At 49.3% G+C, this 22,012-nt stretch overlaps 2 protein-coding genes across 11 annotated transcripts; one reads left to right on the forward strand and one right to left on the reverse strand.

Annotated features, from left to right (window-relative positions):
• Positions 1-53: 53 nt before the first annotated feature.
• Positions 54-6,887, reverse strand: LOC141565757 (general transcription factor IIF subunit 1-like). Of its 3 annotated transcripts, none has more exons than XM_074309291.1 (13): positions 6,299-6,887; positions 6,001-6,047; positions 5,801-5,873; positions 5,249-5,442; positions 4,815-4,985; positions 4,121-4,308; positions 3,872-4,022; positions 3,714-3,778; positions 1,792-1,911; positions 1,320-1,396; positions 1,096-1,234; positions 487-613; positions 54-306 (listed from the first exon to the last, which is right to left on the reverse strand). In XM_074309291.1, the coding sequence occupies exons 1-13, from the start codon at positions 6,308-6,310 to the stop codon at positions 102-104; spliced, it is 1,569 nt and encodes a 522-aa protein (XP_074165392.1). In that variant the 5' UTR covers positions 6,311-6,887; the 3' UTR covers positions 54-101. The 3 variants fall into 3 exon arrangements, with proteins under 3 accessions (XP_074165392.1, XP_074165401.1, XP_074165382.1); XM_074309300.1 differs by having other exon boundaries at positions 6,428-6,795; XM_074309281.1 differs by lacking the exon at positions 6,001-6,047 and having other exon boundaries at positions 5,801-5,896; positions 6,263-6,771.
• On the forward strand, positions 6,880-21,413 carry LOC141565838 (adenylate kinase isoenzyme 1-like). 8 transcript variants are annotated; one of them, XM_074309537.1, is made up of 8 exons: positions 6,880-8,945; positions 9,453-9,516; positions 11,601-11,785; positions 12,779-12,978; positions 13,397-13,510; positions 16,072-16,266; positions 17,755-17,938; positions 21,282-21,410. In XM_074309537.1, exons 4-7 carry the CDS (start codon positions 12,811-12,813, stop codon positions 17,821-17,823), a joined length of 546 nt encoding a protein of 181 aa, XP_074165638.1. In that variant the 5' UTR covers positions 6,880-8,945; positions 9,453-9,516; positions 11,601-11,785; positions 12,779-12,810; the 3' UTR covers positions 17,824-17,938; positions 21,282-21,410. The 8 variants fall into 8 exon arrangements, with proteins under 8 accessions (XP_074165638.1, XP_074165627.1, XP_074165649.1 ...); XM_074309526.1 differs by lacking the exon at positions 9,453-9,516 and having other exon boundaries at positions 6,880-9,413; XM_074309548.1 differs by lacking the exon at positions 6,880-8,945 and having other exon boundaries at positions 9,445-9,516.
• Positions 21,414-22,012: the final 599 nt, after the last annotated feature.

Consider the following 22,012-nt stretch of genomic DNA (forward strand, 5'->3'; position numbering starts at 1 on the left):
CCGGCTCCCAAACCCACAATCCTCCCCCCCAGAAAGTCACACAGAGCCCGAGAAAAAGGCCGAGCAGCTTTTATTGGCTCTGCTGTGTCCCTGCAGCTGCGTCACTCCTTAAGGGAGAAGTGCATCTTGTCATTGATCATCTTGCGCTCCGGGTTGAGGCGCTTCAAGATCTGGGCCAGCACGTTGACTGTCTGGTCACTGCTGAGCCCCGTCTTCTTGGTCTGGAACTTCTTCAGCAGGTCCTTGGTGGTCATGGGCTTTCGGGTCAGGTAGCGCCTGACCGCGTCCTCTGTCACCTGCACATCACTGGGGGGAGAAAGGTCAGGGTCAGAGGGTGGAGGCTCTGCTGTCAGTCCCAGAAATGGCCCCTGACTCACCTATTGCAGCCCAGCCCAGGCCCCTCCCCCCAATGGGTCCTGATTCACACACTGCTGCCCAGCCCAGGCCCCCCCTTTCCCCCTCCCCGCCAAATGGCCCCTGACTCACCCACTGCTGGGCGTGGACTTGCCAGACTGAGGCTGGGGGGTGGATTTCCCTGAGATGCTCTGAGGCCCCGCATCCAGCCTCAGGCGCTTGGCAGCAGGTGTATCACTGGGTCCCGTCTGGCGCTTCCCTGCATGGAACCATCCAACCTCCAGGTCAGAGCTGGAGGGGTCTCTCAAAACTCAGGCTTCTCTACAGCTGAGCAGGAGCCCCTTCTTCAGGACCCTCAGAAAGCCTCCCCAACCCCTCTCTCTCAGAGCCAGAGGATGGGGATTCAAGCTCGGACCTGCCTCCCTGGGCCTTGCTTCCAAGGCCCACACCATCCTAGCCATCTTCCTCTGGGCTGCCCCCCCCACCCCATCACTGTTCGCACAAAGTGGGCCCCAGGACTGAATGAATACTGCAGTGGTGGAGGACGGGGCGCTCTCCCCTCCCGGGTCTGAGTCCCTATACCCCCAAAATGAGCTTCTCTGGCCTCAGAGGGGCCAACAGAACCTCCCAAAGCGAGAAGCTGGGAAAGTGCCCAAAAAGAGGAGAGAGACAGGGCCCAGGAGCGGGCTCCTGGGGGACACGATCTCATGGGGGAGGGGTAGAGACCGGGGTCCACCTCACCTTGCTCCAGCTTGCTGGCGGCTGCCCGCAGGGTGGAGGACGTGCTGCCGCTGTCCACACTGGGAGTGCTAGGGCGGCTGTTGCCCCTGGAGCTGCTGCCTGAGGCCTTCCGCTCCCTCTTGGGGGGAGTCTTCTTCTTCTGCACAAAGGGGCAAGGGAGACTGAGCTGGGGAAGGCAAAGACGAGCCCACCCCCCCGTTGGGGTCCCCCCAGACCATACTCACGGTCATGAAGAGGGCCGAGGACGCCTCGTTGTCGATGTCACTCTCCTCGGAGGTGTCCGACTCCTCGCTGCTGTCTCCTGAGGGCCAAAAGGGAGCCTGAGTCCCGGGGCCGGCCAAAGGGGCACCTCACCCAGACTCTGCAGCCTCAGGGAGCTGTATAGAACCAAGCCCAAGCAGCAGCCGGGGCTCCAGAGAGGGGACCTGGGGGAGGCAGGGAAGTTGGAGGAGCCAGAGGGGTTTCTGGGGGAGGAAGGAGAGCTTCTGGGGCCTCCAAGTGCATTTCCCCCAGCAGCTCAGGGGCCAGGGGAGAGGATGGGGACTAAGCACAAGGAGAGCAGGAGTCTGAGAAGGGAGGGGCAGGGACCCGTCAGCCAAGAGGGCATCTGGGACGGCCATGGGAACACCGGCTGTGCAGAGGCAGCGTGAAGGCCTCGAATGCCGGGCCGGCTCCTCCTCCAGCCATTGAGCTCACCTTTCCTCCTCTTCTTCTCCTGTGGGTTGGGGGCCTTCTTATCTTCTTCCTCCTTCTCCTCCTCCTCAGGGGGCTTCTCCTCCTCACTCTCCTCACTGCTTTCACTTTCCTCATCAATGCCTGAGGGGGAAACCAGAGGGTTCTCCTGGTCCAGGGACCCCGACCTGCCCCTGCCTTCGGCTCTGCTGCCAACTGGCACCCCGAGACTTAGCCTGGGCTTAAAGCATCCTCTGCAGCTAAAGGCCTGTGGCTCTCTGCTCCCCTTCCCAGCCTTCCTCACAGAAAGTGTTCCCTCCCCTGCCACTGCCTTCTCAGCTCCTTACAGGAGCCTGGCTTTTGGAAGCAAAAATGACTCCATTTTGCAACCACTGTCATCAAGGTTGCCATTGGTCTCCTAATTATTAAACATAATTGCCTTTTTCTCTTTCCAACTGGATGCTGCACACATGCATTTCCAATTCAACGTAAGGAAAGCAGAGTTTATCACATCCCTCCCACACCCCACAATCCTCTAACTTCCCTATATCTTTCTTTCTTTTAAAAATTTTCTCCATTGATGATCCAGCCATTCTGGAGAATAATTTGGAACTATGCCCAAAGGGCTATAAAACTGCATATACTTTGACCCAGCAGTGCCATTACTGGGTCTGTATCACAAGGAAATCATAGAGGAGGAAACGTGCCTAAATGTTTGTGGCAGCTCTTTTTGTAGTGGCAGGGAACTGGAGACTGAGTGGCTGCTCACTAATTGAGGAATTGCTGAACAAACTGTGGTACATGAAGGTAATGGAATATTCGTTCTATAAGAAACAATGAGCAGGATGATTTCAGAACTGATGCTGAGTGAAGTGAACAAAACCAGGAAGTGACTGTAACAGTAACAGCAAGGTTGTATGATGATCAACTGTGAAAAACAGCTCATCTCATCAATGTGGTAGTTCAAGACAATTCGAATAGACCTGGGATAGAAAATGTCATCTATATCTAGAGTCTCCGCTACGGAAACTGAATGTGGATCAAAGCATGCTATTTTCCCCTTTTTTATTTGTTTGCTATTTCTTTCTCGTGGATTTTTTCCCTTTTGGTCTGATTTTTCTTGAACAACATGATGCATATGGAAATATGTTTAAAAATGTCATATATGTCTACTCTATGTCCGATTGCTTGCTCTACTGAGGAGGATCTGGAACCCAAAACCTTACAAAAATAAGTACTGAAAACTACTTTTGCATGTAGTTTGGGGGAAAAAATACCACTGATATAAAAACAATTTTCCCCCAATTTCTTTTAAGAGTTCAAGATTGTAAGCTTGAGTTGTTCCATTCTTTCCTCTCCCTCACCACTTATATAAAGAGAGTTGTCACTTTATTTCTAATTACTCTTTGTCCTCTCCATTCCTAATTTAGATCCTCATCCTTTCTTACTCAGATTTCTCCAACAGCCTCCTCTCCTGTCTCCTTGCCTCCAATGCTGCCCCCCCCACCCATCCTCTAGAATTCAGCTTCTTAAAACTGGGTTGTGACCTCATTTGGGATGATGTAACTCAATGTGGGGGGGGGGCCTATTTACTGTACTTTACCCACAATGGCTGAGCCTTTGAACAGGCCAGGAGCCCTCCTTTGCTTGGGATGCTCAGCTCAGTTCAACGCTCTACTCACGCCGACGCTTCCCATTTGAGACCTTTTTGGATCATAACTGTGAACCTCCTTCCTAAAGTTACTTTGAATTGCACCTCTCTGAGTCCACATTCTCCCAAGTACAACGTCAGCCCCTTGAGGGCAGGGCCTTTTTCTCTCAAGCACAAGGCTCCTCAGTGGCCGGCGTTTAACCAGTATTGGCTGACCTGCTCTGCCCTGAATATCCTGGTCTTCACAGGGAAAGGCAAAGAGAAGGATGGGTCCTGCCCTCAGGCCCACACCTACCTTTAGGGCCGTCCTCCTCCTGCTGGACCACCTTGGTTTTCCCTACTGCCTCCTCCTCAGAGCTGCTGCAAGGGAAAGAACAGGCTGCAGGTGAGCAGGTTGTGGCGGGGGCTCCGAGTCTGGAAGGAAGAAGGGGGTCTGGAGCCTGTGTCCCTTACCTGGAGCCATCTGACATGTAGTCCACCTCCTGGCCCTCAAAGTCCCCATCATCGCTGTCCTCAAAGGCCTCATCATCAGAGCCCTTCTTCTTCTTCTTCTTGCCCCCCCTGGAGGGAGCCGCCTTCTTCTTGCTCTTGGGGACCTTCTCTCCTGGGGAGAGCAGGGGAGGTCAGGGCCTACACTGTGCCGGTCCCTGATCCCTGGGGGCCTTTCCCCCAGCACACCCACAGCCCCGCCCCCATCCTCACCCTCCTCCCCACTGCTGTTGCTGTCCTCAGAGCTCATCTCCAGGTCGTCCTCCAGGTCATGGATGCGGAGCTCACTGGGCTTCTTCCGGCTCTTCTTCTCTTTATGCTCATCTTCATCCTCATCGTGGTCCTGGTCCTTCAGCCGCCGCTGCTGCATGATGCTGAAGTGGTTCAGGACTTTGTTCCTCCTGCAAACAAGGCTGTGCATCATGCAGGGTCTCCGGGAGGGGCAGCCCTTCTACCAGGAAGCCCTCCCTGACTGAGGACGCCCAGCTCAGAACTCTCTGCCTCCCCTCAGGGCTCAGGCCCAGTTTGTTTGCACTGGGAGGTGTGTCTGTCTGTCTGTCTGTGGCTCTTCCAAAGCCGAGAAGCAGGGGCAGAACCCTTCATACGGAATCAGGAAAGTGACAGAGGATCCCCTGCCGTGATCTTCCCCTGGATCCTTGGATCACAGAAGTCGAGCCGGAGCAAGCTCAGAAGTCCTCTGGCCAAGATCTCAGAGGCAGGAGAGGACTGTCCCCATTACTAGCTCTCTGACCCAGGCTGTGGCCAGGAGGAGGCAGAGGACACGTGGAGGAGCCTGAGGCAAAGGCTGAGCAGGGAGCACGGCTGCCCCGGGCCCTGCAGGCTGCCCTGACTGACACACAGGCTCCCCCGCGGGGGATGGGCCCTCCCCGTCTCCCTGCCCGCTCACCTCTCCCATTCCTCCTCGGCCTCCTCGGCCGTGAGCGTCCGGTGCCGCGCCAGAGGGGTGAAGTTGTACCAGTTGTGCACAGGGAAGGCTTCGAAGGCCCCGTCGGGGCACTGGGTGAAGATGTAGTACGAGGTGTTTTCCGTCACCCCGCCCTTCTTCACTCCCTTGAACCTGCAGCAGGCAAGAGGAAAGGGGACAAAGATGTCTTCCCTGCCGGGCCCTGCCAGGCCTGCGGGGCTGCTCCTCAGAGGGCCCCCCTCCTCTCAGCCTGGAGCCCCAGGCACCGACAGGCCTGGAACATGGCCCGGGATGGGGCCGGAGCCTCGGGGCCGAGCCTCGTCCCCCAAAGCTGGGAGAATGTTCCAGTCCCGCTCCCCCTCCCAGGAGGGACAAAAGGCCAGAACCCGGGCCAGGGCCCCCCCGAGGCCGCTCACCTCCTGCCCGTTTTGCCATTGACTTTGAGTAGCCAGGGCTGGTCTTCAGCCTTGAAGGCCTTGAGGATGATGCCGTACTTCTTCCTCCTGGCCTCGTCCCGCAGCTTGCGATTGAACTCGCTGCCGGCCCCGGACTCCGGCATCTCCTCCTCCTGGTAGATCTTCTTGTTGCTCAGGTCCCGCTCCATCTTGGCCTGCGGGGGGAAGCCACCTCGTCTGGGGGCCCCGGCCGGGCCTGGGGGGCCTCAGCTCCCCCGCCCCCGCCTGCCTCCTCCGGGCCCTTCCTAACCTCTTACCCTCGGTGTCCTTCAGGGCCGTGACTTATTTTTGCACTGCAGTGTTTAGTTACACACCCTGGAGGGTGTTTCCTTTATACCTTGTTAGGTATCCTGACAGACTGAGCACACAGAAGGGCTCTAATGAGTGCTGGGCAAACTGAAAGAGGAGGAAGATGCCCTTTCTGGTACCCGTGTACCCCTGCGCCTGGAAATCCCCAAGCCCTCCTGCCTCCGGCTCAAAGCCCTCAGAGCTCTCCTGGTCCCGGACTCTTACCTGGTGCCAGGTGGAGAAGTTGACTTTGTCCGCTGCGTTGAAAGCCATGATGTTGTACCTCTTGAGGTTGTTCCTGTGGGAGCAGAATTGTGAGCCCTCAGGAAAAGTCGGTGGGGGAAGAGAAAAGGACTGAAGCTGGGACTTGGGCTGCCCGGCCCATGCCTCCCCTGCCCCTGCCCCTCCCGGCCGGCAGAACTCACTTGGGAACTCGAACGACATACTCGGTCACAGTCTGGCTGCTGGTCCCCTGCACAGAGAGAGTGAGTCAGGGAAGCGCGCCACTTTAAAATGCCGGGGTCCAAAAGAAGCGCGTGGGTGCGGGGCACAGCCCCTGCCCGGGTACAAGGGGTACGTACACACAGCCCCCCCCAGGGACTCCGGGGAAGGCGCGGAGCTGCAGTGGCCACACCCACCAGGCAGAGGCCGCTCCCAGAGGGTCAGAGCCGCTCCCGCGGGTCCCACACACCTGCACAGCGCTGCTCCCATCCACCCACTCACCAAGCTCGTCATCTTGTCCAAAGCTGGGCCCGCTGCGTGACCGCGTGGAGGGTCAAAAGTCGTAGCGCATCCGGCTCCTAATCTGCCCCCCGAACCCCGATGCGACTACGATGCGGGCCAGGTTCCTACCTCAAACAAGGAAGAGCCACCGAGGGAAACTTGGAGTCCCAGCAAGCGCTGCGGTTTGACCCGGAAACTAAACTTTCCGCGTCGTCGTCTTGACTACCTTTAGCGGCCTTAGGGGAGTGGCTCAAGCCCGACCCAAGCGGCGGGCCATTGCAAGCGTCCGAGTTTGTGCAAATCTCTGTCTCCGGGGCCCAGCCTTTCCCCACAATGTAGACAGGCCTGGGTGTCGCGCTGCGCGGGCGGAATGGGTCCCTTCCCCATCCTCGGTCGTGGGAAGGAGTCAATCGGGCTTCATTAATTATTCATGAGGCGGCAAATTTTCTGCGCGGGCCGGACTAATCTAGCATTTCCTGTGTCGTTGTTGTCGTATAGAACCATACGGGCATTCGCAGGATTTTCGTTGCAGTGCGGCGCATTTCGGGATTCGTAGTTCTTGAATCTCCTGGACACGGAGAAGAGCCCGAGCCCTTTGCGCAGGCGCACTCTCACCGCTGTTTCGTTGCGTTGTCACGGCAACTGCGAGGCCATGGCAACTGCATTCTAGGCTTCCCCTCCCTTCCCCCTTCCTGGAAACTACAGCATCCACCTCTAGACCTGATGTGGACCTTAGGGGGTCTGTTCCCACCCTCCCTGCGGCACAGCCTGTGACAAGTACCCAGTCAGCGCTGCTGAGAAACCTGCCCGAGCGGGAGGAGCCGCCGTGCTCCTTTGTACCGCGCGGCCAGGAACTGCTCTAGCAAGCTTGCGTTTGCCTCATGGATGCTGCCCCCTGTTTATCCCCTTCGGCGCCAACCCTCCTTCCAAAGCGCTGAAAGCGAGGAGCCCGTCAGTCCTCCGTGGCAGTCCTCCGGGACGCCCCCGCTCCTCAACGCCCCAACATGGGGTCCCCGGGTCCGGGCGCAGCAGCACAGCCGCAGCCGCGGCTTCAGTTACTCTGCCGCGTTATTCCGTTCTCTCGTATTAAAACTGGAGCCCAACAAGGGACACTCCGACTGCGGGAGCGCGTTTGGGGGAGGCGGGTCACGGGGTGACTGAGGAGGGAAGGCCGAGCCTTCCGAGCTTGTCCGGGCTGGGAGTGACATCTCGCTCCCAGAAACTCCGCCCGCCCTACTTCTCTCCCCTTCTGGAGATGCTGACTCCTGCAGGAGGGCCCTTCAGCCTTGCGTAGTGCTAGAAACAGAGTAGCGCTCAGCGGGGGGTCCCTCCCGCCCGCAAGCAGTCGTCCGGCTTCAGCCTTGGAAAGCGGGACTGGGGGCGCGCTGCCGGGCTCCGGGTGGACCTCCCAGCTGAACTGACTTTCCCTTATCGCCTCTCCTGAGCCGGGGTTGTGCAGTGATAGGGTTTTGTGGCGCCTGATATGTGATCCCTTAGCGGTCTAGGCAGTTCTCTCAGACTGTGTGGCAGAGAAGATGCTGGCCTGCATTGGTAGAGGGAATTTTTTCATTTGGGATTTCCCTAAAATAATGGAATCATGCTCCCAGAATTCATCCCCATCTCTTCCTTAGCAAACCTTAAGTTCCACCACCAAGATTTTTTCCCCTTGTTCCTTCCTTTCTCCTCTAGTATTTTACTCCAAAGATCACTCTCTGGAACAACGGGAATTCTTTCCTTGGAGGCAGGCTTTCTGATCAGTGAGATTTTCTATATCAAGCCAGCCCCAGACCCTATTTTGGGCCTAATCTTGTTTTGAAAGTTAACCAGATGAACTCTACATTGCATCTGAAAAGGGCACATTGATTCATTATCCCACAACTCACCCTCCGAAACTTCCCAAACCTCCTCCTTGGGGTCAAATTGTGAAGGGCTTTAAAAGCCAAGAGGGGCCCACCAGAGAAATCACATGACTGGGTAATCACTAACCATTTTGGCTGCTGTGTGGAGGAGTTGAAATGGTGACTGATGAGTGAAGGGGATCCGATCCAGTCGGATCAGGGGGCATTATTACAATGTTGAGAGGCAAGGTCTGAATAAGGGTCTAACTTAAAATCACATAGGTAAAGTCATATTTGTGTGAGTGGAAAGATGGCAGAGCTGTGGGGGCAGGACCAGTAAGATTCAGCCATGGATTGGATAGAAGGAGGAGGAGAAATAATTGAAGATGACAATGTTGTAAACCTGGGAGACGGAGAAATGATGGTGACTGGCAGAAATGGGGAAGTCTGGAGAAAGAAAATCGATGAATTGTGTTTTGGACAGAGTAAATTTTAGCTGCCTATGGGTCATCCAGTTTGAAATGTCCTTTGGGTATCTGATACTGTGGAAGCAGAGGTCCGAAAAGAACCTGAATGATAGCAAGCTATTCCCTCACATCAGGAATCTTTCCTCATCGCTTCTTATACACTGAGAGACAGAAAAACCGCACCCGCTTTGTAGGTGCTTTTCCATCAGTTACTGTGGCCCATGTGGTCAGTGCTCTGAAGATAGTCTGTACTCTTTGGACAACTGCCACACAAGCTCGCTAGGACTTGCAAGAGCACCTGCTCCCCTGACACAACCTTTGAACTCCTCCTCCGAGTTTGAGGTAGAAGAGAGAGGAAAGAGAAGAAAAATGGGCCCTGTAAGCCAGGCCACCCACAGGGAGCAGTCGGTTGCTGTGGGGACCACTGAAGCTGTGGCCGAGCCTTTACCTGGCTTAATCAGCACAGCAGTTGAGTCCCAAACAAATAGATGCAGGCTGTTTTCTAGGAATGGGGGGCCGGGGGCAGGGTGCTGATGCCTCCCCGGAGGGAGTGAGCTGAAACAGAGTGTTGGAAGGGCACTTAGAGCAGCAGTTTCTGGGAGCCATTAGTTGGTGAAACGGAGGGAAGATTAGGTGCTTTACCCTAACTAAAGATGTCCCAACCTTTGTAATTCCTGCCTCTGATCCTTTCAGAACATGGGGAAAGGAGAATGCAATTAGGAGTAACTATTGGGAAATGGTCAGGAGGAGGGAAGAAGGAAGGATGTATCCAGAGAGCCAGTTGGATTGGAAGGAGTTTGCCAGCCCAAGGTAAGGCAGAGTCACAGAGACATTTCATAATTTTTCTAGATTGAGGGAATGTTACATCTGCTGAGTGAGGGTGACTGATCTTCTCAGCCTTGAAGTGGTGCAGGTAAGAGATCATTTTGAATAGTCATTGGAGACACCTTGTTTGAGACCCTCCGGAGGTGATACACAGAGCATGGTATCACCTCCTGAAGAAATTATAAATTTTATTCCCTTGCTTGCCAATTGAGTAATTGCACAGTGGCCTGCTTCTTTATAGATTCAGCCATTGGGGCAAAGACCTAGGGGTAGATAGGTATAGGTTTGGCAGTCCCACCTAACACGTCATGTTACCTTTGTGGAAAAGACTGGATACATGTGGATTATAAATGGTAGCGTTAGGCGAATGAAAAAAAAGTTGCACATTTGGACTGAAAGAGCTATTAATGGTTCCTAATCAGCTCAGAAGGAGCCCTCTCAACCTCCTGCCTTAGCTACCTATGTTTAGTCCTGCACTGTTTAATAGTTTTATCAATTATTTTTTGGGGAAAAGGCATAGGTGAAATGGTCATATTTATTGACACAAAATGAGGAAAGTCAGCCAACCCTTTGGACAGCAGTCAGGATCCAAGATATTTAATAGGCTATAAAAAAAATTGATCCAAATGTAATGATTTTAAAACATTAACTTTATAGCCATTTCTTGATACATACCACCCCCTCCCTTAATTTTTTTTTTTTTTTTTATCCTACAAAATAAGGACTGGCAGTAATAAGTAACATCCCATACCCTGCCTCTAGGTGGAAAAAGATATTTCTTCATTTCTTGATCCTTGAACCTTATGTCTAATAGCAACATAAAAACAGTTTAGTGAATTTTCTTGAATAATTAAATTTTCTGGAATGGTTGGACCAATTCTCTGCACCACCGCCAATGTGATTGAAGAGCCCTAGAGGATGTCCTGCAAGTGAATTGAGTCCATTACACATTTATGTTGCCTGGTTTCATTTGGGTCTTCCTTGCAGCAGCAAGGCAATCTTTTTAATGCTCTCTGATTCCCTACCTCATTTCAACCCAGAGGATATTTCAGACTACTACTTCTCTCCTCAAGCTTCCCATAGCTCCTATCCCCTGCCCCTAATCTCCACATCATATCAGGACCTCAGGACCTCATCTTATATTTTAATGAGAAAATAAAGATCATTCTCTATGAGTTTTCTTCTTTTCCCACATTTTACATCTCAGCACACTTGATTCCAAGTTTGAGGAATAGATGGCTGTTCTTGATAAAGTCAATCTTTCTACTTGTGCATTTGATCCCGTCCTCTCTGAGGTCTGCCAGCAGATTGTTCTCTTAATCATCCTCTGTGTCATCTATAAACATGTGGGGGAATTTGGGAGTGAAGATAGGGTGGGGAAGGGAGAGGTATTGATGTGTACAGAGTTAGGCTGAATTATAAGGAAAAGCTTAATGTCCATTTTTCAGTCACGTTTGACTCTTCATGGACCCATTTGGGATTTTCTTGGAAAAGATACTAAATTAGTTTGCCTTTATTTCTCCAGTTCATTTTACAAATGAGGAAGCTGAGGTAAATGGTGTTAAGCAACTCGCCTGAGTCCCATAGCTAGTAAGTGCCTGAGGCCAGATTTGAACTCAGGAGGATGAGGCTTCCTGACTTCAGGCCCATCATTCCATCCACTGTGCCACCTGGTAAAGAGAATTATCTGACTATGGAATAGGTTCCCTTGGAAGATAGCAAGCTTCCCAGGACTGGGAGGTTGAAGGAACATTTCTCAAGCCTGTGGGTATTTCCCATATAGAGATGTGTACAGGTACCAGTTATTTGAGGTTCCTTCCTGAATGAGAATCAAAGCAATTAATGCCTGAGAGAAATGTGGCAAATTACCAAAATTATCCATTGTACACCTCTGCTGTCTCTTATTTATATGGCCAAGAGGCCTTGTGAATAAGAGAGAGAGATATTTGGGGGAGCCAGATAGGAGGAGCGGGTAAAAAATGCATACCGTGGTGTTCAGCAGGAATAGTGGTGGAGAGAAGAGCCAAAGTTATCTTCTTTGACTTTAATGTCGTCTTTATTATTTTTGAGCCTATTAGTAAAAGCAGAACAAAACCTTTCCTACAGTCCAGATGTCACAGAGACTTAAATGAACCCAGATATGGGAGAGCATGGAAATTCATTTTCTTTAAGGCACTGAATACAGAGGAGATCACACTTTGGATGAAGAAGTATGGAGGAAGGACCACTGGATTTGTAATCAAAAGACCTGGCTTAGACCCCAGACTCCACGCCCCACTAAGCTATGTGTTCTTGGACTTGAGTAAGTCTTTGACTTTGACTCTCTGTACCTCAGTTTCCCACCTGAAAAACAAAAGGTAAGACTACTTTAGGAATTCTTAACTCAGGGTATATGAATTTTTAAAAATTTAGCTATTTCAATATAATTCATATATAAATCTGTATGTATATTTATACACATACCTACATATATAAACATAAACACATAGACTTACATACATGAATGTATGTCTATATGTGTATGTGTGTATTTGCATTTAAACATTTTTCTGAAAAGAGATCCATAGCCTTTACCAGACTGCTCCTTGACACAAATAGGGTTTGGAACTCCCGGATTAAATTATCTCTAAGATTTCGTCCAGATTCTGTGTTGGCTCCCAGAGTCCAATGCTACTCTCTTTTCCTGGCCCATGTATGTCTCTTTTCCCTCCCCACCCAAGGTAAGGGCAATAGTAGGGGCCACAGAGTTCCTTATGACATCAGAAAGCTGGGGGAGCAGAGGTGGGAGGGTAAAGAGGGACAGAAAGGCTGAGTTAGGACCAAAGGGGTTCTGGAAGTACAAGATCCAGGAGGGAGAAGTTGGCGGGCAGGGTCATTAAGCCCCCAGGGCTACTGGGAAGATGGGCAGATGCCATTCCAAGCTGCCCCAGGTGGGAAAACCCCTGAGGCCTCAGCAGAAGGGTAAATCTCTAGGCACCCTCCTGGGGGCTCAGCTTCTCCCTACCCTATCCACATGCCCGTGGCCAAGCGGAGGGGGCCAGGATCCAGGCAGAAAGCCCAGTACCTTTCCTTGAGTTGGGGAAGAAAAGTCGAGGGGACACCATTGCAGCCTTCCTCTTGTTTAGTGCAGGTTGGAGGATAGTGCCAGCCTTGCAATCAGAAGGCCTGGGTTCAAATCTTTGGCAAAGACCAAGTCTTAGTTTTCTCATTGTATGAGACCATATGATCCTCGCCAGCTCTGCATGGTATAAAAGGGGGCATCCCCATTCTGTATGCAGCAAGCACAAGAGTAACCATGCACATACATGTGCCAACTGCATACAGCTTACCTTCTTCCTCCCGCTCCCCAGATCTGCTCAAGTCTTACCGGATCATCTTCGTAATGGGGGGACCAGGATGTGGCAAGGGGACACAGTGTGAGAACATGGCAGCCAAGTACGGCTTCTGCCACGTGGGCCTTGGGGAGCTTTTGAGGGAGGAGGCAAATCAGGCGACTGTGCGGGGCCAGCTGATCCGGGACATCATGCTGAAGGGCCTGCTGGTGCCCACGGTGAGGACCCAGCGTTTCCCCCTGCTCCCCACAGCGCTGCCTTTGTGGCCAGAGCCTAGAGGGGTTGGACGGGGTCCTTCCTCATGGCATCTCAAAGGGCTCTTCTGTGGCCCATAGGAACGGAACGGGCCACTATACCCATTTCACAGATTTGGGTGATTGTGTCCTTGGGCCTGGGTAACTAATTGCATGGGGTGGAAAATCAGGCTCCATTTTTCAGATATAACTGAAGCAGCTGTGGAAAGAGCCAGGTGTGGAGCAGTCAGATTGTTTAAATCTCGGGGGTGGAGGGGGTAGGTCTCAGTTTCCCCAGCTGTAAACGCCGTGGTTCCCATGATATAAAGGCTCCCAAAGTTCCCTTAGCAAGTTAGTGCAGGACCCCACACAGCCTCCCTAATGCCCAGTCTCTGCCCCACAGGGTGTGATTCTGGACATGGTGAGTGACAACATGTTGTCCCGCCCAGACAGCAAGGGCTTTCTCATAGATGGATTCCCTCGGGAGCTCAGCCAAGCCAAGGAGTTTGAGCGCATTGTAAGTGTCTGCTTCCTCCCAGCCTCCGCCGGCTCAGCCATCTTCTTGGCCCACCTCCCACCCCCCACTTTATTAATAATTCTGAGGAAAACCTGAGATTCCAGCGCTCACCCAAAGTCTGGGGATGCCGCACCCCTCCTTCCCAATCCGGCCATCTCCCTCAATCCCCCTTCCTTCCAGAGCAGGCTGCCGCTTTTTTTTTTTTTTTCCTGAGGCAATTGGGATCAAGTGACTTGCCCAGGGTCACACAGCTAGGAGGTGTTAAGTGTCACATTTGAACTCAAGTCCTCCTGACTTTGGGCTGAGCTCTATCCACGGCGCCACTGAGCTGCCCCTAAAGCAGGGCTTCTTAAACTTTTTCCACTCCCTTTTTGCTCAAAAAAAATTTTTACATGACCCTCAGGCATATAGGTATATAAATAGGCCTATAAATCAAACACTTATTGATAATAAATCACAGTCTAATAACCCCCATGTTCAGTTATGTGATTCCACATGGGGTCAAGATCTGCTTTGTTGTAGAGAAATCACCTTTAAGGGGTCTGGGACAGGAAGTGGAGTGTGAAGAAGGGGCGTGTCATCCAGTAGCTGAGGACCTGAACCAGGCCATGCAGATGCAGCCAGCGCAGAATTTTCCTATTTCGGGTCAAAGAACAGGGAATTGCAAAACAGAAAGATCCTTTTAGTCTTTGGAGTCCTTCTGCAGTCTTTCCAGTATTTATTAAGCGCCTACTGTGTGCCAGGCACAATATAAAGAATGGCAAAAGACAGTTCCTTTTTTCAAGGAGTCATAATGTAAAGGGAGGCAACATGCCAACAAATAGGTCCAAACAAGCAAGCAAAAGTCACAAGTTACCGGATGGAATCAACAGAGGGAAGGCATTAGAATTAGGAGGGACTGGAAAAGGTGGCAGAGAATGCCTGGTTGGATGAGTTGAAAACAGGGAGAAAGGCGATCTTTGGAAAGGCAGTGCAGTGTGCTAGAAAGAACTTGGAGTGAGAGTCTGCGCTCCCTTAGGACCTGTGTAATGGCAGGCAAGTTGCCTTCGGTCTCACAGCCTCACTGGTCCCATCTGTAAAACGAGCCAGTTTGACTCAATGATCTCTAAGATCTCCAGATCTAAAGTGATGAAATTAAAGCAAAATGCAATAAATTTGGGCTGAATTTCTAAAGAAAAAAAAAAATAGATTCAGAGCCTTGGAATTTAGAAACCAAGACCATGATGTGATGATCTTGGGCAATTAAAAAAACAGCTTTTCTTTGCCTATCACTTTTATTTCCAAATCTATGCCTTGCAACAATGAATTTAAAAAGTAAAGAAAAAGTTGGTCAGCAGAAGACCTCGTTGTAAATTGCTTAGTTTCTTTAAACATAAGTTTGCTTTTGAGTCCAAGTCATGTCTGACTCTTTGTTGAGTCTGTTTGGGATTTTTCTTGGCAGACATACTGGAGTAATTATGCCACTTCCTTGTCTGGCTCATTTTTACAAATGAGGAAACTGAGGCAAACAGGATTAAATGCCTAGGGTCACACAGCTCGTGTCTGAGGCTGGATTTGAACTCAGGGCCTCCTGACTCTAGGGCCAACTTTTCCATCTTGCTACCCATAAAAACATAACTTTCCCCGTTGTGTAAAAATGGAGACACACAACTTATCAGAATTGTTACCAAAAAAAAAAAATACAACACTTTGTAAAAGTTGCTATAAAAACTTGATTTTTGATATTACCTATAACAACAGTAATAGTTCTTAATCTGTATAGTGTTCTACAGTTTACAGAACATTTTCTTAAGAACAGGATTTTTGGGGGGGATTCCCATTTTATTCCCATTTTACAGATGGAAAACCAGGGCCCGCAAAGTTTGAGGTAAGTGACTTAGAAAGGTCACACAGGCATGTGTTTCATAGTTTTTTGAGATACGAGAGACCTAAAAAATCATTTAGCTCAAACTTAATCATTTTACAAATGCAGAAACTGAAGCCCAGAAAGGGAAAGTTTGAGTTTTGAACCCAGACCTTCTGATTCCCTGTCCGTTACTCTTCCTTTGACATTCTCAGAAGCAGTCTCAGAGTTAAAAAATACAAACAGCCCCCCCTCCCTCCAAACCTACTCAAGAAGGCTAATTTGGCTTTTACTACTACTGTGACTCTGGGCAAGTTATTAAGTCTCTTCTCAGTTACCTCATCTGTAAAATGGGGCATTAATAGTACCTGCTTCCCAGGTACCATTTTGGATCAAAAGCTTAGAGCACAGGGCCTGGAGCCTAATAAACACTATGTAAATGTTACTACTCATCACCATTATCATTACTGATTTTACATGTGTGGGTGAGCCAACCTGTACACGAGTAGGATTGCTCCCTCTGACACCCCCAAGCACGGCCATCCATTCTCCTCTTGAGCACCTCCAAAGGCAGGGCCCTGATTCTTGGAAGGCCCATCTGCCCTCTTCACAACTGCTCCTAACTAGGCCCTCACTGCTCCCTCAGTCAGCATCTGAGACTGGAGGGGGACAGCGAGGGGGGACCCCTGCAGCCTCTTCCCTTGCCTCACCCCACCAGGTGGGCCGCTCCCCCAACATCGTCATCGTCTTTGACTGCTCCACGGAGACCATGATTCACCGGGTGTTGCTTCGAGGCCAGGAGGAGCACCGTGAAGATGATGTGGAGGACATTGTACGCCAGCGGCTGGAGACCCATTACACCCTGTGCGAGCCCATCCTGGCTTTCTACCAGCAGAAAAACCTTCTCCGGAATGTAGGTGCTCCTACGGCCTGTGCTCAGGCTTTCCCCTGTAGAAGTGAAGGGGGGTGTGTGTGAAGTATTCCCTGCTGGGAGAGGGCTGAGGAAAAGGGGAGGGTCTCTGCTTCCATTTACAGGAAAGTCTGGAGGGCAGCAGAATAAGAAGCAAACCGAAAGATCCCAGCCCAGGACTGGGTCCAACAGTGGCCCAGCCACTTGGTTTGTGACCTAAAGCAAACCATTTCCCCTCTTTGAAGCTTTTCATTTCAAGATTGTAAGATAAGGGGGGGCGGGCTGGATGATGTCTAAGTTCCCTCTGCACTCCAGCATTCTGTGTACTATGAGCTCAGGTTCCCCTGACTCATTTAACATTCTACATTCTGTGATCTGAATTCCTTCTAGCTCCATTAGTCTGAGTCATAGAATCTTAAGTTGGAAGGGAGGGGACCCCAAGGCCCAGCTCAACCTCTCCTGAACCCCACCCAGCCTGGAAAATGCCATCCAGGTTGGGCTTGGAGGCAGACCCCTTGCAGGCAAGCCACTCGACCTCTGTTTGCCTCGGTACCTCATCTGCAAAGTGGGGAACAATGTGAGGAGGATTGATAGATAATAAAGTGTCTGGCACATAGTAAGTGCTATACAAATGTTTATTGTTATTATTAGCTGTTATTAGTGAGGCACAAGTCACTGGTCTGAGCATCCCATCCCATTCTAACATAGCTCTAATTATGTGGTAGTTTTTCATCACCTCAAACTTAAATTTGTCTACTTACAACTTCAACTCATTGTTCCTAGTTCTGGGACTTTCCCTTTCAATGACTCATTTTTTTTCCACCTGAAAAATGGAAAAGGGAACAGAGTTTTGTCCCCTGAGAATCCTGGGCAGTTATGAGTGCCCTAAGATACCCACGTTAGCCAGGGATGAGCTGCCACTCTTTTTGGGTCCAAGTCACTGCCCCCTCTGTAGGTCTGTTTTAGGGGGGTGCTCATTTCCAGTTCTGATATCCCATGATTTATTCTCCTCTTCAGCCATTTTAAAATAGAAAATTACTTTTTAAATTTATAGCCAGTGAGAGGTGATTACTGCTAATCTTGTTAGCAAACCATAAGCTGCATGATATCTTCTTCAGCTCTTGATCAGAATTATCAGAAAGCAGCCTAGAGCAGGGGACACAGATCTAGCTTCCCCCTCTGATGTTGAAATGGCATGTTAGATGTCAGGTTGGGCCTGCATTTGAAGTCAGAGCAATGTGGATTTAAATCCTGACTCTCAAATTTGTTCTGCTCGTGTGATCTTGACATTATTTCTCAGTTTCCTTATCTGAAAAATAAATGGGGTTGATATCTGAAGTCCCTGACAACTCTGCCTCCCATGACAAGTAATCCCCATTTCTGGGCATGGGGTGGTGGTAGTGATGCACTTGGGGGGAAGTAAGGACAGGGGTCCCTCCTCACGTGGCCTGGACCTGACCCTTCCCCCTCCATACCTACCACCTCCTTCAGATCCTGGCAGAAGATGCTGCAGAAAATATCTTTGCCAAATGCTGTTCCGTCATTGACAGTCTGCAGTAGAACCAGAGGCCCTCCCCCTACCCCCACTGGAGGACCACAGCTCCAAGATGCTCACCGCCAGGACAGCCCAGAGCCTCAGCATTACCAACAAACACTTCCTGGGGCCCTCCATGAGGTAAAAGGGAGGGGGCCTGGGATATCCCTGTACAGCAAAGTCGAGCAACGCAACGGGCCAGGCCCGTGTTCCCCGAGCATCACCTAAAACACCCGCGTTAGCCAGGGATGGTCAAGTCCCAAGGGCCGGTCCTGCCACTCTTTTTGGGTCCCAGTCACCACCCCTCTGTGGGTCTGTTTCAGGAGTGCTCCCCTCCAGTTCTGATAACCCATGATTTATTCTCTCCTTCAGTTCTCGATCAGAATTATCAGAAGGCAGCCGAGAGTAGTGGAATAGAGTAGGGGAAACAAGAAAATTGGATTCCAATCCCATGTCGAAGTCTAACTTACTGGGCGCCCCGGACACATTGTCTTGCTGGTTGTCTCTCTCTATAAGATATTATGGGCACCTATGGGCAGTTGGACAAGTGCCAGTGTGGAGACTGGGCGACCCGGGTTTAAATCAGGATTCAGATGCCTGCTAGCTGCGTGAGCCTGGGCAAGCCCAGCGACCTGTGGAGCCTTTTTCCTCAACTATAAAACAGCTAATATAATTCTCGTGCCATCTAATACTTCAAGGGGTTGTCATGAAGAAAGTGCATTATGAGTCCTACAGGGCTCTAGAGAAGGAGACAGTGCTTTCCCATCCTTGGAGGACCGAGATGGCCGGCCTCTTTTCCAAGGGTTAATGGGGGTGTAGAGACAGTAGTCTGTGGTACAATGGGAAGAATAATGACTTTCAGAAGACCAGAGTTTGACTACCAGCTCTGGGCCACTGTGGACAAGTCACAACCTCCCAGGGTGCTCCATTCCCTCTGTAAAATCCAGCCCCAAACCCTGTGATTCTCATGTAACCAATAGCTGATACCCTGAAAAGCAAAGCTGCCTGACTGTACTCACGTCTCCCTTCTCTCCTCAAGACTACACTGTGTCTCCTTAGAGGGTTGCATTCTCCTCCTCAAATCTCTCTCCTCCATTTCTCTTTCTTTACCCTCCCTTCCCCCCTTTCTCTCCTCTTCCTTCTTTCTCTCTCTCGTTTCTATTTCTTTCTTCTCTGTTTCCCCGTGTCTATCTTTCTTCTCTCTCTGTCTCCATCACTTTGTGTCTGTGTGTGTCTCTCTCTGTCTCTGTCTCTCTCCTCACCTCTTTCCCCCTCACTCCCTTCTCTCTCTCTTAAGGGCAGCTGGTAATGAAATCAAGTGCTAGGCCTGGAGTCAGGAAGACCTGATTTCAAATCTGGCCTCAAATACTTACTACCTGTGTGACTCTGGGCAAGTCACTTAACTTCTGTCTGCCTCAGTTTCCTCAGCTATAAAGTGGGGATAATAATAGTACCTACCTTGTAGGGTTGTTGTGAGGATCACATGAGATAATTTTTAATTAAAAAAAAAAGGGGGGAGGAGACTTAGCACAATGCCTGGCACATAGTAGGTGCTATTTAAAGGCTTATTTCTAGGGAATGAAACAGGAAAGGCATTTGATGTCTAGCCCCAGTTACCCAAGTTCTCACTGTACTGCTTTTTAGTACATGGGGAAAAGTAAAAGTTCAGTTTAAAATCCCACTGTTTTGAAGATTTATCACTTCCTAGTAAAAACACATAAAAATGCTAAGTTCTAAGATCTGGTCACTAGAACAGAATTGATTCTTCTGATTTTTTTTTTTTTTTTTGTACTTTTATTTCAGCTAACTGCTGGCATCTCCCATCAGCCCACTATGTATTCCACTAATGAACAAACAGGCCACCCACAAATGTTATGTTCAACCATAGCTTTTATGTGAAGAAAAAATCAAAATAAAGAAACAACTTAAACCTAGTGAGGAAACATATCACAAATTGATGCCAGCTAGTGACCAGCAATGGGGAAAGGAAATTTGGAGAGAGGACATTTTTTAACCCTTTCTCAGCCTCTTGAAGAGAAATGGTTTGGTTCAGTCTCCTTTCTTAAGGAATTTTATATAAGGAATTTTATTATATATTCCTTATTTATATAAGGAATTTACACACACACACACACACACACACACACAAAATACATCCACATGCACAAACATATATAAATATAGATAGATATATACATACACATATATGTCTTTTATGATCAGAAATACAACTAAAAGGCTTTTTTGCTAGATTAAGAGGGCAAAATCCTACAAGCCTCAGGATTCTTGGCAAGGTTTTAAACTATTTCCTCTGTGAAAGTTCAGAACTCCATCCTGCCCATGGGGGAATCTTGACTGGTGAAATACCCCATTTCACTAGAGAAGGAGCCTTTTTAAGGGGGTAAACATTACTTCATTGGTTCTCACTCATAACACATGAAGGAGGTTGGTAGAGAAGTCATTAACAGCATTTTCCAGATGAGGAAACTCAAGATCCAGGAAAGGAGACATGAGCAGGTGACATTTCCATCACACCTGAAGTTTTGCAAAGCATTTTCCAACTATTTTGTCATCTCAGCCTCCTGCAAAGCAGGTACAAATGACTTGTTTCCTGTCAACCAGGAAGTAAGGAACAGATTTGAACTCAACTCCTTTAGATCCGGGGATGTTAGATCCGGGGATGTTTCTCCAGGAAAAGCAGTGTTATGGGTTCTCTTGGGAGAAAAAAAGCCATGGGAATATTGGGTACCAAGCATTAATCGATAATCCATAGTTTCACAACCCACAACCTCCCAAGAAAAAAGTCTCAGTTCTCTAGTACAGGAAAATAACTGAATAGAATTCTAAAGGGAGACACCAGGCAGGTGGCTCTGGGTCCTCCTAGAATGGACAGGAGGACACAGGAGTGAGGGAGAGGAGGTCTGGAGCTCCACTCCTGCTCCCATCCACCCCCAAGTAGCACTGTCTCCCACTCCAAAAACAGTAGTGCCATACATAAGGTGGGTTTGTTTTTAAGCAAAAAAGGAGGGAAAGGGGAGAAGAAAAAAAGTGGATCTATGGAAAACTCTTTCTCTGTGTATCTCCCTCATTCTCTGTATCTGCCTCTCTCTCTCTATCTTTTTCTGTCTTTGTTTCCATGTCTCTGTTTCTCTATCTCTCTATCTCTTTTGTCTCTATCTCTATTTCTCTGTTTCTTATCTGTCTCTCCCTTTTTTCTCTCCTTCCCCTTTCCCCTCCCTTTCTCTCTCTCTTTCCCCTCTGTCTCTGTATCTCCCTGTTTATGTCTGTCTCTCTCTTTTTATTTTTTTATTCTTTCTCCTCTCTGTATCTCTCCCTCCTCCTTCCCTTTTCCCCTCCCTTTCCCTCTCTCTTTTCCCCTCTGTCTCTTTCTGTATCTCCCTGTCTCTCTGAATTTCTCTCTCTGGTTTTATTTCTCTATTCTTTCTCCTCTCTGTCTCTGTCTCTCTCTTTTTTTTTTTAACAGGAAGAGCATATTTTCCCAGTCCCCATTATCAGGCTTTTACAACATCTATACTGAACAACATCCGCTTCAAAACCCTATGATCACAGACAGCAGCCAGCGGACACAAGGGGAAGTTTTGTTCTCATTTATTTGTGAAGTTCAAAACAAGAAATAAAAAGTAAAAATTTCCATACTTTTTAAATGCTTTAAAGGGTCCCCCCATTTTATTTTCATTTTCAGTCTTCTCTAAAACAGATAAAATATAACAGACCAGTCCTAAGTACTGGGGGATGGGGGGGAGGGTGTTGCTACTCACAGAGGAGAAAATGAGGGAGAAAATAGACCAAGAGGGTTACAATGGGCTTTGTTACTTTGGGCTGGTACAAAGGAGATACTATTCAATATTTTTTTCCTGAAGCCTCAATATCTACAAGTAATGTTTGAAATCTTAACTTTTAAGAAAAAAAATTTTTTTTTTCCTTTTGAAAAGTTAGGGCTGATGATTTGATAGTGACATGTCACTGGTAGAATAGAGTGTGTTAACCATGGGAAAAAAAAAAAGCTGAGAGAAAAGATTTTTAAAAAGAGATTTTGTTTGCTTGCTTTGGGGGCAGAGATTCCTATGACCGGTTCAGCATAAGCAGTCCTGAGTTTTGGAGGAAAAGCTTACATAGAAAAAAGTGTGAGAATAAGCAGAGAGAGAAAGCACAAAGCAACAAAAACACCCACAGGTGCTTTCTCTATTGTGGCCT

This window comes from Sminthopsis crassicaudata, chromosome 1 (assembly GCF_048593235.1).
Source record: "Sminthopsis crassicaudata isolate SCR6 chromosome 1, ASM4859323v1, whole genome shotgun sequence".
In the NCBI taxonomy this organism is placed as follows: domain Eukaryota; kingdom Metazoa; phylum Chordata; class Mammalia; order Dasyuromorphia; family Dasyuridae; genus Sminthopsis; species Sminthopsis crassicaudata.

What these genes read in the sequence shown, in the direction of transcription:
- LOC141565757 (XM_074309281.1), bottom strand. Translation starts at nt 6,310, where the DNA reads ATGACGAGCTTGGTGAGTGGGTGGATGGGAGCAGCGCTGTGCAGGTGT. An exon ending in CAACAGCAGTGGGGAGGAGG is followed by an intron (nt 4,023 to 4,120) that starts GTGAGGATGGGG and finishes TGCTCTCCCCAG; the next exon opens with GAGAGAAGGTCCCCAAGAGC. An exon ending in AAGTCCACGCCCAGCAGTGG is followed by an intron (nt 307 to 486) that starts GTGAGTCAGGGG and finishes TTCTCCCCCCAG; the next exon opens with TGATGTGCAGGTGACAGAGG.
- LOC141565838 (XM_074309495.1), top strand. Translation starts at nt 12,329, where the DNA reads ATGGGCAGATGCCATTCCAAGCTGCCCCAGGTGGGAAAACCCCTGAGG. An exon ending in CCAAGGAGTTTGAGCGCATT is followed by an intron (nt 13,511 to 16,071) that starts GTAAGTGTCTGC and finishes TCACCCCACCAG; the next exon opens with GTGGGCCGCTCCCCCAACAT. An exon ending in AGAAAAACCTTCTCCGGAAT is followed by an intron (nt 16,267 to 17,754) that starts GTAGGTGCTCCT and finishes CACCTCCTTCAG; the next exon opens with ATCCTGGCAGAAGATGCTGC.